At 23.5% G+C, this 16,374-nt stretch overlaps 1 protein-coding gene across 1 annotated transcript in view; it reads left to right on the forward strand.

The window, feature by feature from the left end:
• Positions 1-312: 312 nt before the first annotated feature.
• The window catches only part of LOC129975336 (potassium voltage-gated channel subfamily KQT member 1-like), a 620,836-nt gene continuing 604,774 nt past the window's right edge, over positions 313-16,374 (forward strand). The window contains exon 1 of the mRNA XM_056088399.1: positions 313-663. Within this exon, the coding sequence (XP_055944374.1) occupies positions 551-663 (113 nt within the window). The 5' untranslated portion in view covers positions 313-550. The remainder of the gene's footprint in view (positions 664-16,374) is intronic.

The raw sequence follows: 16,374 nt of genomic DNA on the forward strand, positions 1-16,374 counted from the left end.
CTAAATATTTTATTCACCCACCTAAAGCTCATACATGATTGGTGTTGGAATGTTTTCTGACTAATAATTACATGTCGTCATATTGGAATATATGGATGATGCTTAAAGAATTATGAACTAATTTCCAGACGTTGGGTTGAATTTACCAGTTGTGTTATTGGTGAAATCTTATGAGACATCATATGAAGTGGCATCATATGAAGAAGTTTACCATTTGATTCGAACAGCATTTCTTTCTCTATGGAAAACACCACCGTGTTGTTAAATTCCCCCAATGTGGCATTCTAAGACTAAGGAGTTCCAGCGAGACCAGCAAAGCCCTCAACTACTGAGCACTTCCATTATCAACGCCACACCGCTCACTCTAATTGACCAGCAGCCTTCTGGCCTGAATGGTAAGACTTCGAGTTCTGGTGTTGCCACCCAACCACCTACCGTCTCCAGATCTGTTCCACAAGAAGCGGTTGGCACTGGACCTCTGAAAAGAGGGTTCTGCAGACGAGGGGGTAATCGTTTAGTGCACCCCAGATTGAGTTTGTGGGGTAAACCAATGAACAGTAGACAGAGGCACAGAGATCCCCGCTACAGGAAACTACGGTTTCAAGTGAACAACTTCTTGGAGAGACCTCGAGGAAAAAAAGCCATTTTATATCACATGATTGTGTGAGTACAGATTTTTTTTTAAATTTCTTCTCGTATTTATGTTAACAAATGCTTCCTACTGTGATCAGAGAATACATAAGTTTAAAGATAACAATTAAAATATTTTTTATATTTATAATTATAAAACTGATAATTTTTATATACTTCAATTTTGATCTACAGGTTTGTTTCTTCTTTCGTTGTTAAGCTTTAAATATCTTATGCGCCTTTTACTTAAGCCACATATTATTTCTTAAATATGTTTGTTCACATTTCAGAACTAAGTTATAGTTAAAATAACAGAACAATCGAAACCAAGTTATAATTAGAATAACAGAATAATTCACACCTTTGCCTTATCGCTTATTAAATATAGATTGACTGAATTGACTTCATAAAGACTATAAGTATTTGCATATATATATAAGAATTTATTCAATATATATTTAAATATATATTGAAGAGATTTCTTATTATTGAAGGTATTTTTAGTTAATTGCGACTGACATAAAAAAATATTTGCTTTTAAACTTTAAAATTTAGACCTTTTTATAATGTGATTAACATAACAATAAAAATCAAAACCCATAAAAAGTTATGATAAAAAATATATATTAAATGATCATTCAAAATCCTGATATAAATATATATATATAGCCCATGGATTGTCGATAAAAATGAGTTTTTTTTATATAAACTTTTTAAGATCAGATGATAATACAAGTATATAAGTAGTATATAAAGTATAGTAATTAACACTTTTTGATGACTTAATAGTAAATAAAATTTATTTTTATTAAATTGGAATAATAAAAATTTTATTGATAAAATTTTCATTAATAAATGATAAATAGATTAATGGTAAAATAAACTTAATTTTATATCGAATCATTTTACATGAAAAAAAATCATTTGCTCGATATAGTTATCGGTTTTGAAATATTTCTTAAAGTTAGGCGATCCAATTTGTTTGTTTTGAATGTAAATGGAATTTTTTTTAAAAATAAAACGTTAAAACTGGTTATTTCAGAATCTTTTCTAAATATTTTCAAGTCAAACCGTTTAAATAGCAATGGTTTGAAATCCTTCAGAGTATTAAGGCAGACGATTTGAAATCATTGAATTATTTAATAAATAATTAAATGCTTTTGGAAAATAAGGCGCAGTTAACAAATAAGATATTTAAGAATTTGTTTTAGATTTAATATTAATTTTTAAAAAAAATGTTGTACAGATTTTCTGAAATAAAAAAAATATATATATATATATAAAAGAGTGTTAAGATTTGATACAGTAGAAGAATTAATTTTCTTCCACTCACAAACTTGAAAACGAATTTAATTTGCTATTTACTGTTAAAGTAGTAACTCGTTTTCATCTCTTTTGTACGGATATCTGAACAACTAATCGTCTGATTCTAAGAATCGCTCTGAAGATATACAGTGTATATTTTTTATGGGGATTTATCTGTGTCAAAATTTATTTTGCTTGGGACGTTCTTTAATGTACAAAATTTCGATCGTCATCTCGGATTGTGTAAATATGATTAAATACAGCAAAAGGACCAGTTAAAAAAAATATGGTTCATTATATTGGGATATTAAAAGCATTTTCTTTTTTTAATTATTACAATTACTTAATAAGCTAAATTTATTTCATAAAATTTTGATCAAGTTATTTTATTATAAATTTTCAAAAGTCTTGAATGTCTATAAAATAAAAATTTAATATCAAGACTGAAAATATCGTTTGATGTAGTACTTCTTGATTTGATGGTAAATTATAGAAATATTTCAAATAAAAATCAATATTTAATTGCTTTTATTTCAAACAAATAAATTCACTATAATGAATTCATAAATATCAATCGAAATTAATGAAACCTCTTTAAAATATTTAAATTTAAAAATGCCAGGATTCGTAATATTACTTGTATTTTTGCAAAGACAGAAAAAAGCATGATAATAGCAATCTTATCTCGGTAATTTTGCAAAATTGTAATTGCTTTTTAAAGAAATGTATCTTAGTTTTTATTTTAAAGTGGCTCAAATCTTTACCTGTTGCTAGGAGAGAATTATTGTTCATTTTCTTGAATATGGTATTTAATTTATAAATATTTGGAAACCCTTATCTTTATGTTCAAATGCTATTCATTTATGGTTTGGGAATTCAAAACCTTAAAAATTCTGTTTTTTATTAATAAAAGAAAGATTTTATTGTGTCAAATATAGTTTTTAGAATGGATTTAATCGAAATAAAGTAATAATTTTTTTAATGTATTCTAATAGTATTTTACCTTTAATTTAAACAAAATGATAAATGTCCTGAATTGATCAAATATTGTATCAGTAATTTTATATTTATCATGTAAAATTATTGATAAAATGTTTGAGCAGTATTTTGAGAAATGCGTAGTTATAATTGTTCATTCCTTGCTTACAATTACAAGGAATACAAGTTTTAATTATCATGTTTGAATATCTTTTTTATAACTATTGGAAAATATGTATAAATATTATAAATAAGGTGTTAAATTAATAAAAAGATAATAATTTTAAATTAGCATGAAGTTTAAATTAAAATTTTCTTGAAGTAAATCCAAATCCTTTCAAAATATAAAAATTTCGCATTAAATTTCGGTTTTAATATCATTAATACAAAAATTTACATATAAATTCAGATTTTAATTGAAGTAAGTCTTCGATGTATGAAAAAATGGAAGTTAACTGGCGTAAAAGTTAATGTATTTCTTTTTTATTTATATTTTATTGAAATTTTTCTTCAAGAACATGAATTGAGTGAAATTCAAGTCCAATGAAATAAACATAAATAATTTCTTCATCTTCGAAATTAATAAAAGATTAATAGAGATATTTAATTGAAAGGATCACACAATTCATAAAATTTAAATTCATTCAAATTTTTCTATTGTCACTTTTTTTTATTGCAAAGCGTTAATCCTGAGATTTCTGATTTTAAATTTTTGTATATATTATAAAGAAAGATTCAATTAAAGATATACTATTTCGAAAAATTCTACTAAAATTATAGCATTGAAAAAAAAAAAAAAAAAAACAGAAAATCTTGATAATCTAAGAAGAGCTTAGAATAATATTACATCACATCTTTAATAAAAAGATAGAATTTAATTAGAATTTTCATATAAAGAACAATTAATGTAAATAGACTAAAATTAAACGTAGGTTAAAAAACGTTTGATAAGTAGTTAAAAGAGGGAATAAAAAAATTCAAAGTTTGAGAAATACAATAAATAATAAGAAATTACTTTAGTATAAGATATAGTATTACTTTCAGCAAATTGTAAAATTATATTTAGAAAAATAAGTGTAACATTAACATTCTTTCAAGCATGTTTTTGTTTTCGCTGTTACAGCAAAATAAATTACATCAGAAACCATATACTGCTAAACATGGCGATATTTGGAGGTAGTAGAAATTTTATCTGCAGACAGCATATGGCACTGGCATATATAGTGGTTGCCTTTAGCGACTTGTTTCATGATATTACATAAAGACTTATAATTTGAATTATATTCTGAAATCTAATCTGAATTTTAGAATCACACATAAAGTATTTATTATTTATTTTTTCTTCTGGAATCAGAATGATGTAATAAGTTAATACTGAAATTATCAAAATTTTAATTTTGCTGATCTTGCTTATATTTTGTAAAATTGAAAATTCAATTCAAGTTAAGATTTTATAAAAAAAGCGAATCAATTTCTAGATTTATTAAGATGTTAAAATTAGTATAATATCAGAAAGATGATATAAATAGAATATATCTTGTGGATTTTTTTTCAGTTACAATTATAAACTAATATATCGCTGAAATCAATTGAAAAAATATTTTATTAAAAAGTGTTTCTTACTATAAATTCATTCACAGTGCTTGATATTTTTTAAAAATTCTCGAAGATATATTTAAAAACATTAGAAAAAATAATTTTGTCTATGGATTATAATATTGATCTAATAAATGTTTTTAAAATGTTCCCTTAATAGATTATGTCACTAGCTCATTTATTGAATGGTTATTTAATTGATTTTATTGTATTAATCATTTTATCACAGTTCAAAGTTGATTACTTATTAAATTAAATTGAATTAATTAATTAACTTAATTATTAGTAATAAAAATTATTTTTATTATTTTATAATCTATTTAACTATTTATTAATTCGAACTTTTTCGAAATAATCATATAATTATCGCAATTAATATACGAATTAAAACTACTATGTGATCGCTGTAAAAAATTTAGTAAAATTAAATGTAATGAAATTAAATACCTCAACTAAATTTAAATTTACAGAAGAATATTCATTTTTTAACATGAATTATGACTTTTAGATATCATTTTGCATGGCATTATTTTAATGAGTTAAATACTTTTATTAAAAACGATTTTTAAACCACCGTTTTGTAAATATAATTTCAATACGCAATAAAAGTAGGTAGTAAAATTTATATATATATATAAATATATATATATATATAAATATATATATATATATAAATATATATATATATATATATATATATATATATATATATATATATATATATATATATATATATATATATATATATATATATATTAACTTGTAATGAAATATTGTGTGTATATTATATATATATGTAAGTGTATATATTATATATATATACACTTACGATTCTCTTTCCTAAGTTGAAACTTGTCAGAGAAATTTCGATCAGAATTCCATAATAAAATTACCGAAGGAAAAAATTTCTCTTGTGTTCTGGTGCACACATACGTGTTCTGCATTTCTTTTCCTTCTATAAATTATGATTCTTGTTGTAAAACAAATTGAAATTAACCCCAGAAGATTCTTCTTTATGGCCAATCATTAGCAAAATTATGTTTACAAATACACACAAACACGTACGAGAGCCTCAAATAAATAAACATTAATTATGATTTTCAATTTTTTCTGTTTATTTAATTCTATATATTTTTCTTTTCTACTTGAAACTTATATAATATTTACTTTTATAAATTACAGTAAAGTATGAAAAGTTGTAACAATGAGATCTCAAATTATCTTTAATTAATGCTGTTCTATATCTTAATGATAAAATAGTAAGAAATTTTTCTAAATATTAAATATGCATTGTTGCGGAAATTTGAAGATATTTTAGTATTTCTGAAAATTCATAAATCCTGTAATGCCGTATTTAAAATTTTAAGAGATATTTAAATTGGAAATGATCAAAAATATAAATGTTGGGATTAAAATTATTCAAATGATTTCATATCACGCCGTTTTCAGCACAACTTTATCTCCTGAAATAACATGTTTCACTTAATGATTGGGCAACAATGGGGAAATTAATGCGTTCTGGCAGAAAATAATAGAGTGGTTCGTCTTCGGTTTAGCACTTAAAAGTAGTTAATTCTAAAATTTTGGGGAGCTTTGAAGCTAACCACTATGAAAATTCAAACTCATACAGTGAAATTTACGGAACTAAATTTTAAGAGTCGTTGCAATGCGAAAGATTGGAACGATTCTTCTGTGTAAGTAGAAGTGCTTTTATCTTTCAATTAAAATTGCTTTTATACTTTTATTTTCAGACGTAAGTGGAATTAAAAAGTTTTATTATATGCATCATTTTAAACTTAGTTTTTGTAAAAAAATTAATCTTGTCGATTTAAAAATTTTTTTGATACTTATTTTAAATAGATTGATTGATCAGAATTCTTGAAATTCTTGTCATTTAATTTCAAACATTTGCTACAATTACACAAGATTAATTTTAAATAGCTGAAGTCGCTAACTTAAAACTGAAAAGTGTAATTATTTAAAACTTTATCATGCATTAATAATTCAGTGTTATGTATATTTATTGCTCCTTAAAGAGAATAAACTGAATATTAAATTTAAGTTGTCTATTTTTTGTTCGTAAACCTTGATTCTTTTAATAATTAATAAGTAAATTTTTATATAACAATGTGAAATTTTACCAGATGAAATCTTTCAAATTAGTTCATACAATGCTGAGAGATAAAATTTGCATTCAATCGAAGCATTTTGCTCAGTGAATAATTAATATCTAGAGCTTTGGTTTAAGAAATATTAATCAGATTTGTTGTGTATTATAAATATCATTCATTTCTGTATCAGAAAACGCTTTGATTTAACTTATTTCTGAATCTTTAGCCTCTTATAAATTAATTATTTTGGATTATTTGCATTGTTGAAAACCAGCATCATTTGCGTTTTGAAAAGACTTTCATATTATTAAATAAATCTGAAACCTAAACATAAGAATAAATTTTTATGTTAATTCGCCAATTGTTAAATTAAAATATTTTTTAAATTTCGTGAAAAATAAATATTGCTTCATAGTTAAATAACATAACATAATCCGAAAAGAATTATATTTCAAAGCATTTAAAATGATGAACTTCTGCTGCTTTAAATAATGTTTAAACATTCAAAATTTTCTAAAACTATGTTTTGATGTACTATACAATTACATACAATACAATATTGTAAAAAAAAGGTTATATTATTTTGTTTTATAAACCATGAGCATTTTTAAACCATCATTTTATTGCATATTGCATTCTAAAAATAAAAATAATTTCATTTATTGTTAACGGTTTTGTCAAAATGACTTTGTATCTGTTATTTTAATTTTCATTCTTTATCATTTATTTATTTGACCAACATATATTAAATACACTTTTATATTCATTTGTTTGTTTGTTTTTTTGTTTTTTTATATTTCGAAGGGTTATTAATCGTCTGCGATTAAAAGTGAAAGATGATAATAATTTGAAGAGAAAAGTCGGGAATGTTTAAATTCTTTATTTTGATTTTCAGAATGGCAATAAAAATATATTTCAGGAAAATGTATTTTTCTTGGATCATTTTTTTATAATCACGCGACTCAATAAATCTGCCGCTCTAACTAATCTTTGATCATTTTTTTTTGAAAAAAAGATGAAATGTCAAAAAATATCTCATGATAACTAGAGTTTTAATGTTGAGTTTTATGGTTTGTCAAGTGATTCAGATATTATCTAAATTGTCTACATTAAACAATTTTGTCAAAATTGTTTGTGCGATTTAAATGTCATTTTAGAAGAATCAACTAAAAGATTCTTTAACACTGTGAAACTTTTCGAAATCTAACATGTAAATTATAAATTTAGAATGCTTTTGGTTTTGAGATATTGAAATCAAAAGTGTGAGTTTTTTTTTTCGGTTTATTATTGCTCTTAGTTATACGATGAATTTATTTGTGGTAAATAGTTTTCAAATAAAAATAAGTATGTGCACAATTTTATTTCCTACTCATAGAAATTAATTGATTATTATGTAACCAAAAGATTCAAAATTTATTGTTTAATTTTAAAAAGAATAGCATAATTTGTAAAAGAAAACATAATGTATTATGGTTCAAACTTAAGATAAAGTACATGTATGTCAGAAAGTACATGTTGCGGTATCAAGTGACTCTGCCTGATACCGATTAAAACATTGGACAAAATATTTCATTTTTTGGATAATAGCTGTCTTTGCTGACTAGCTGATTCGTTGTGAGTATTGGTTTGCTTTTCATTTAAGGTAATCTCTTCCGAATAGTTTTATGTTCATGATTTATTCAAAAAATAGGTTTTATTTCTTAGGTTGTGACAATCCTCAAGCCTTCAGCACACGCACTCAATTTATTAACATTAGCATACGCGTGGGGCTATTTTGACCCCAAATTGTCAAGGCACTGCTTATTATTTTATTCGCTATTTGTATAAAAATAAAATGTGGTCAAAATATATAAATGTTTTCCATAAAAATATGTTTTTATTTAGGATTCAAATGCAATTTTTAATAAGAAAAACCAAAATTGAACTTCGTGCCTTTTTTCCATATCTTTTCTGTATTCATTCCCCCCATTACAATCATATAAAACTCATATAAAACTTATTATTTTTTAATACAAGCAGTTTTATACTGTATAAAAATATGGGAAAAATAAGAAAATCTACATTTTTCATATAGCTTCTTACATTCGAATTTTTTTAGGAAAAGAAGCTTAAACACATCATTTTAAAAATTCATATCTTTTGTCTTATATATATATATATATATATATATATATATATATATATATATATATATATATATATATATATATATATATATATATATATATATATATAATCAGTGTTGCTGACATATTCATAACATTAAAAAAAAATCTAAAAACACTAGCATAAGCAAGGGTCAATTTGATTGAATCCTCTTGTAAAAAATGAGATATTGTTTCATTTATTTCTGTTGTTCTAATGTTCTTCTTCTAGCTCCTCTATGAAAGAGTAGGGAGTAACAAGTATAAACATATATAAATTTCTAGAACTTCTAACCGAAAAGGAAAGGATAGGGTCAAAAGGACCCCTGCTTGGGATAATGAGTTAAAACCATGTTAATTTAATTTTTTAACCCTATTTTTTTTGTGGAGCAAAATTTAATCTTAACACTCTTTAACTAAGAATTATTACAAAACTAAGGATTATCTGTATTTTAAATCCCTTTATCTTTGACGTGCAATTATTTCACCTTATTCTCCATGTTAGCCGACCAATTAATAAACGTAATATTTTTTCCCTGATCTTCAATTTTAGAAAACATTCTCGAAATCAATTAAATAATAAATATTATCTAAATTTCATGAAAGAGATAAAATGCATGCAGCCATGAAATGAATAATTAAAAACTATGCAAAAAAAAACATTCTTCAAAAAGTTGTAAATATTCAGGAAAGCATTACAGGTAATTAAACTGATAGTTTAATTTTCCTTATGAATTTGTAATAATGAAAACATATATAAATTTATTATATACCATAATACTGATTACAATTCTTAACTAAATTAATACCTTTTAAAATTTGATCCAAACAATTTCTTTAGATGTTTTTATTTCCTATTAGAATGAATAAATTATATGGCAAGTCTAAAATTTCAGTATGAAAGGAAAAATAAAGAAAATTCAGATGATTAATTGCTCCACTTTTTATAAAAAGGAATATTGCAGAAATATTTTTTATTAAGCTTAAGATAAAAATAAATAAGATTCTATAAGATTAACTTCAATTCCCACTAACTACATTTCGCTTAAAGTTTCACATCAATCAAAATGCTGCAATCTTAAAAAAAAAGTTTTCCTTTATTTCTTTTCAATTAATCCTAAGTTTGTTTTCGAATTCCACAAAAAAATTTCTTTAATGATTAATACCAACATTTTCGAATTCTCAATTATAATATGTGTATTTATTTGTAAATTACGACAGTTTTTAGCATTGTTAAGAACTAATAATTTATTATGTTGCTGAATTCAGATTTTTTTAACGAGAAAAATAGTGTTTCTTAAACCCAATTAATCTTTAAAACCTTAATATTAAAATACTTACATTTTTCTTTTAGTTTTTTTATTTTATTATTTAGTATTATTAGTTTTTGTGCATTTATTGTTACATTACTACTTTATTTATTAGTCTGTATTTCTAGTTAAATGAATAAAATAATTTTTGATAAAAAATTGTTTTTGAACTTCAAGGAAAAGAAAAAGAGACATTCTTTAAGTTAGAATAGGAGTTTATTCCAAAAACATTTTATAAAAATAATTTTTAATGATTGTTTATAGTTAATTCAAAACTTCCGAGAACAAATTTTTTAAAAAATATGCCTAATTAAAAAAAATTTTTTTATGTACTAAGAATAAGATGAGTTGTTATGATAATATCATTTAGAAGAAAAATTTCTAAAATAAGAATTAGTGTATAAAGTAAAAAAAAAAATCAGTTTATTATTGATGTTATCTTATGATAATTATTTAAATTTAATTATAATAAAAACCTAAAATAATAAACCTTATAAAATCCTATTATATGTTCTAAATTTTGGGAATTTAGAATCAGTATTATTTTTTTCTTTCAATGATTTTAATACTTAACGTAATTGCACTATCAGTTTTCAGATATTAAAATCGTCTGCTCTTTTGCATTTACGTCAATCAGGTTTAATTTCTGAAATTAATTAAAAAAATTCTCTAATTATTTTTTAGATTATAAGATATTAAAATCGTCTGCTGTTTTGCATTTATGTCAATCAGGTTTAATTTCTGAAATTAATTAAAAAAATTAATTAATTTTTTTAGATTTTAATATGATAGGTTTATTTAAATTTTAATGATAATCGAAACCTTTGGAAGCATTTCCAAATATTCAAAAATATCTTCTTATATGTTCGGTTTTTGGAGAATTTTGAATTTATATTATTTGCTTTCTTTTAACGAATTTATAAATAATAGCAATGATATTAAGCATAATTGCATTCTCAGTTTTCAGATAATGAAACCGTCTGCGCTTTTGCACAGGCTTCAATCAGTTTTGATTTCTCAAATAAATTAAAAATAATTCTAAAATTAATTCTTTAGACTTGAATATGACAGGTTTCTTTAAATTTTATTGATAATTGAAACCTAAAGAGGCATTTCCAAATATTTAAAAATGTCCTATTATATGTTCTGATTTTTGTAAATTTTGAATCTGAATTATTTTTTTAACGAATTTTTTTTACGAAAAATGATTTGTGATAATAAGTATCAATACTCTCTGACTTTTCATATATCGAAATCATCTGTGATTTTGCACATATATCAAACGATTGTGATTTAACCAAATCAGGTGGGAGTTATCATTTAGGACGAGAAATTAATTATTTTTATGAAATTGCATATCCAACAGATAGTTTAGAAAACCTTCGCTAAAACACGGTATACCAAAACTAATTTGCAGCATGTTTTTCAGCAAAGGGTTTTCAATTTTTTTTTTAAATAATTGGAGATTAAAATAACTGCGAAGTCCAATTTCATTAATATTATTATTTTTAGTTTTTTTCTTTTGGTTTTTTAGGTTTCAAACGATTTTTTTTTGCTGACATAAATTGAAAGGTTTATGCGAATTTTATAAAACATCAAAGAAAAAGTATCATTATTTATTAATTCCTTGCATTACCTTGAAAATAAATAAATTGGAAAAACTAATTCTTATTAATGAAAATGTGACTTCCAAATCTGGTTAATATGTTTTAAATGCTAATAGAAATGTTCTTGTGAATTGTGTAAAAATAATAATTTGCCCTACAAAGCTGGAAAAAAAGAATGGAATTAGTTTATATATGTAAGTGAAATGTAAATTTCCTACAAAGAAGACATTGATCGTAACTATAGAATTAAAATAATTTCTACAATTTTTAATAATTTGTTACAAAAATTACAAAACAATAATCCTTTTATTAAATTGATCTTTTTTGTTTGAATAATATATGTTAATTTAAATGGAAACTCATACGAATAAAGTCTTCAAAAATTTTTTTTCTAAATGTATATTTTTGTTATTATTTTCTTAATATATAGTAAACTCTTGATTCAACAGATTAATTGCATCAAAAGAGAGTCCCGACAATTGAATGCATCAGTAATTGTAAGCCCGTAAAAAATATTGAAGACCGTAAAAATGGAAAATAATGTGTTGAATAATATAAAAAAAAAACAAATATTATTTGTGTAAAAATATCTTTATAAAATAAAAAATATATATATAGTACTTGAAAAATTTTACAACCGTATGGCACAAAGGTGAAGTTAAGAAATTTTAAACAGGAAACAAACACTGCCGTTTAAGACTGAAGCCCGTAAGTATGGCAAGTAAAATCTACAATAATAAGTAATTCTTTGATTAAATAACACTGACAATGATTAATATAACAAAAATAGTTTTATATCCTTAAATTCTTAGGAAATACTAAAAAATGAATTGCCGAAAATCAAATTAGTGTCATTGAAGAAAGATATATATATATATATATATTTACGTATGGATGATGTAAAAAAAATATCTTACCTAGCTTAATATCGTCCGAACTGATTAGGGCTTGCCAAGAACTGTAAAATCACTCAACTGAAAAAAAAATGACAATGATAGCCATGATTATGAAACATAATTGATTATATTTGTATGATTTTTAATGATGCCAATCATCATTATTAAAATAGAATTATTTTCAACCACCAAATATAAATGAAATCGAAATGTGGTAACTTACTAAGAGATCTGGAGGAAGATTGTTTGCGAATTTTATTTTTGCAATCGAATCATCAAGCTTACATTCAACAGAATCGCGTGCTTGACACGTGGAATGTCCGCGGAAATTAGCAATTGAGATAGATCGATTGATGCAATCTTGTGTTTCTGTTGATGCTTTCCGACAGCACGTCCTCTGTGTTGCGCATCCCACCGAAGCATTAGATTACGGAATCGCACGAAATGGGTCCCTTGATGAACCAGGACATTATCCTCCTATTGCCGAGGATTCGGAGGTAATTGCACCATACGGTAGTTTGGTAAACAGCGTCCGAGATTTCCAAATCCTCATTGTGGAGCAGCACTGGATGCGGTGGATTACAGATCTTGGTAGAAAATTAGTTTTTAGAATGGTGGTCTGAGGATTTTCTTTACATGGCATCATACAGCAATGATATTTTAATCATTTAATTTAAGTAAATGTGGGTAACTAAAAATTAATTCAGTATTCCGTGATATTCAGCGAAAGAGGCACGAATTTATATGAATAATTATAAGGAATATGGTAAAAATTTAATTTGGAAATTCATATTTAATTAAAAATTAGTTTATCGAAAATGATCATTTAAATAAAATTTCTGTAAATTCGAAATTTGGATAAGAAAAAAAAATGTATATTCTATTGCCATTATTTCAATATTTTAACTACTTTTCTATTGTGTATTTCTAAATCGTAAAAAAGGTATTTAAAATTTATAGAAATTTAATGGAGTTTTACAATTGTAATTCAAAATAAATTCTATAAATATATTAAAATTTCTAAAAGTATAAATTACTTTGTTACCATGGTAACATGATATTTTGATAATCTATAGCAGTAATTGATGATTTAGAAACAAATATGTTAAGAGATTGCGTTTGGGCTTTTATTAAGATTTTAGGGATGGACAAGTTAATATTTTATATTAAAAAAGTCGTTTTACTATAAATTTCGATTATTTGTGTTTTATAAAAAATAATTTATAAGCAGGAAATATATGATGTAGTAAAAACAATCATGTCCGGTGTATAAATAATGTCCAAAATAATGAAGAAAGATTTTTCAGCTTAGCAGAACAAATTTAAATAAATCAAACGCTTAGGAAATTTTCTATATTCTTAGTAATGTTATGAGGTAAAAGAATAATTCTACTTGTATATTATTTTATTGCAAACAAATCTCTAATTAAATGTAGAAAGTAAATATAAACGCTTCATTCGATATCAAATTCTTCAAGTGGAATTTTTTTTAATTCATTCCAAAATAAATTCATTTGAAATACATTAAAACAATACTATTAATAATGCCAGATGTAGTTTTTTTTTAACTGACTGACAACAAATGCACATATTAATCATTTGCAGTAAAAAAATTATTATTTGACGTGCACGAATAAATAAATGGCTTGCAATAGTTCTGGATTAAAATACATTAAAAATCATTTACTATAATAAATTAGTTGAACATTCAATGAAATAACCAAATAAATAAATACATAAATAATACAATTGCATAAAATATACAGTTAAAGAATATCTTAAACTTCACAACAAAAAATGTTAAAACTATCGAACATTTATAAAAGGTTAATATAAATTGGAATTTATCATAAAATTGCTTGCAAAGGCAAATTAGTTAAAAGGAACATTTAAAAATTAGTAAATAATAATTTTGTTTATACATATTCATTAAGGATTTTTAATAATGTCACAAAGAAAAGAAATAATAACATATACATTCTGTATTTAACAAAAAATAATTTGCAGCTTTAAAATTAAAATAATGAATGACTCTTATTTGAACAAAAGGAAAACTAATTAATGTAATTTAAATGTAAGGAGGATAATGTTTGGATAAAATTTGAAATATATATAAATATTTATGAAATTTCTTTAACGACGTTTTTAGACTTTTTAATAAATGGAAGGCAATTTATAAGGAATTAAATAAAAAAGGGAATTTAAAAAATTATGGAATTAAAAAAAACGAAAAAAAAAGATTAATTACAAATGATAACCTAAAATATTTAGAAACATTCTTTCAAATTTTATTCTAAATATATTTTAACTTTTTGATCATAGTTTTTATCATATCTACAGAAAGTTTTGTCATTTTGAAATTTTTATTGGAAAATTCTACCAAACGAGAAATTTCAAATCTATTTTTGTCCCAAATTATATAGTTCAGAAAAAAAGATAAGGTGATTTTCAAATTTATCAAAAAGAGAAGGAATAAAATAAAATAAACAGCAAACTTTCTTTTAAAAAGAAAACAAGTGTTTAAAAAAATAAATGTTCTTTCAAAATATAAGCTACGTAGTAATTCTCCTTGTTACAAATTTTTTCAACAACGATTTAATGCTCCGGGTAATTAATTTCGGTTGCAAAAGAAAAACAAAGCATTCTGTTTTTCTTTAGAATGTCTTTGAATTTCTTGTTACGCAACAAAAGAAAAAAAATCTGATATTAGAACAATAGGATGCTGAATTCAAAATAAACAAAAACTGACAATACACATTAATTGAGTTCTTTAAAGTAAAAAAAAAATTAAGATCACTGGGGAGAAAAGGAACAATCTAAATGAAATTTGATTTGTAATAAGTAATTTTTTTGTAAAAAAATGATTATTAAATAAATATAAATGAATAAACACTTCAAAAATATAAAATAAAAAAAGCCATTTCAAATAATCTTTCAAAAAACTAAATGATGCATAAACTTACATAAGGGATATAATTATATGAAGGAAATGAAACAAACTATAAATAATTTCGAATAATTAAAATGTTTGCAATAGTAGTTGCAACAATTTAGTAGTAGTATAAAAATATAAGATTTCATTTGCAATAATGTAATAATTTGTAAATAGAAAAAAAAAACAATCTAAAGAGATGATATAAACTGCAGTTTATTTTTTATTGTTTCGAATGGCATTGCATTATGTTTTTATATTAGATCGAGTTTAAATTCATGAGCATTTTTCAAAAGTATTATAAAATTTTAAAAGAATTATTGATCAATGCATTTTTTTAATCGTTTGATAAACAATTAGTTGCATTTTTTAATCGTTTGATAAACAATTAGTTGCATTTTTTAATCGTTTGATAAACAATTAGTTGCATTTTTTTAATCGTTTGATAAACAATTAGTTGCATTTTTTTAATCGTTTGATAAACAATTAGTTGCATTTTTTTAATCGTTTGATAAACAATTAGTTGCATTTTTTTAATCGTTTGATAAACAATTAGTTGAATTGCTTTTAATTTTCATCATTTTTTTGCTTGTTTTCGAAAATATAAAATTAAACGCTCTAATTAGCCACTATTGGCGATGAAATCTAGGCATTGTCCGTGCTTCATTTATTTAGAAAATATTTAGAGCAGCGTTTAAGGCGTATACATTTCTATTAAATTAAAAAATTAAATTAATATGCAAATGCTCGATTCTGTTCATTTGGTATTCTACTTTAATGATGTGAAAACACATAAAATCCAGTAAAACAAAAAATAATAATGCTGCATTTCATAGAACATAACACTTCCTTTTCAATAACAATA

Source organism: Argiope bruennichi, chromosome 7 (genome assembly GCF_947563725.1).
Source record: "Argiope bruennichi chromosome 7, qqArgBrue1.1, whole genome shotgun sequence".
NCBI lineage: Eukaryota > Metazoa > Arthropoda > Arachnida > Araneae > Araneidae > Argiope > Argiope bruennichi.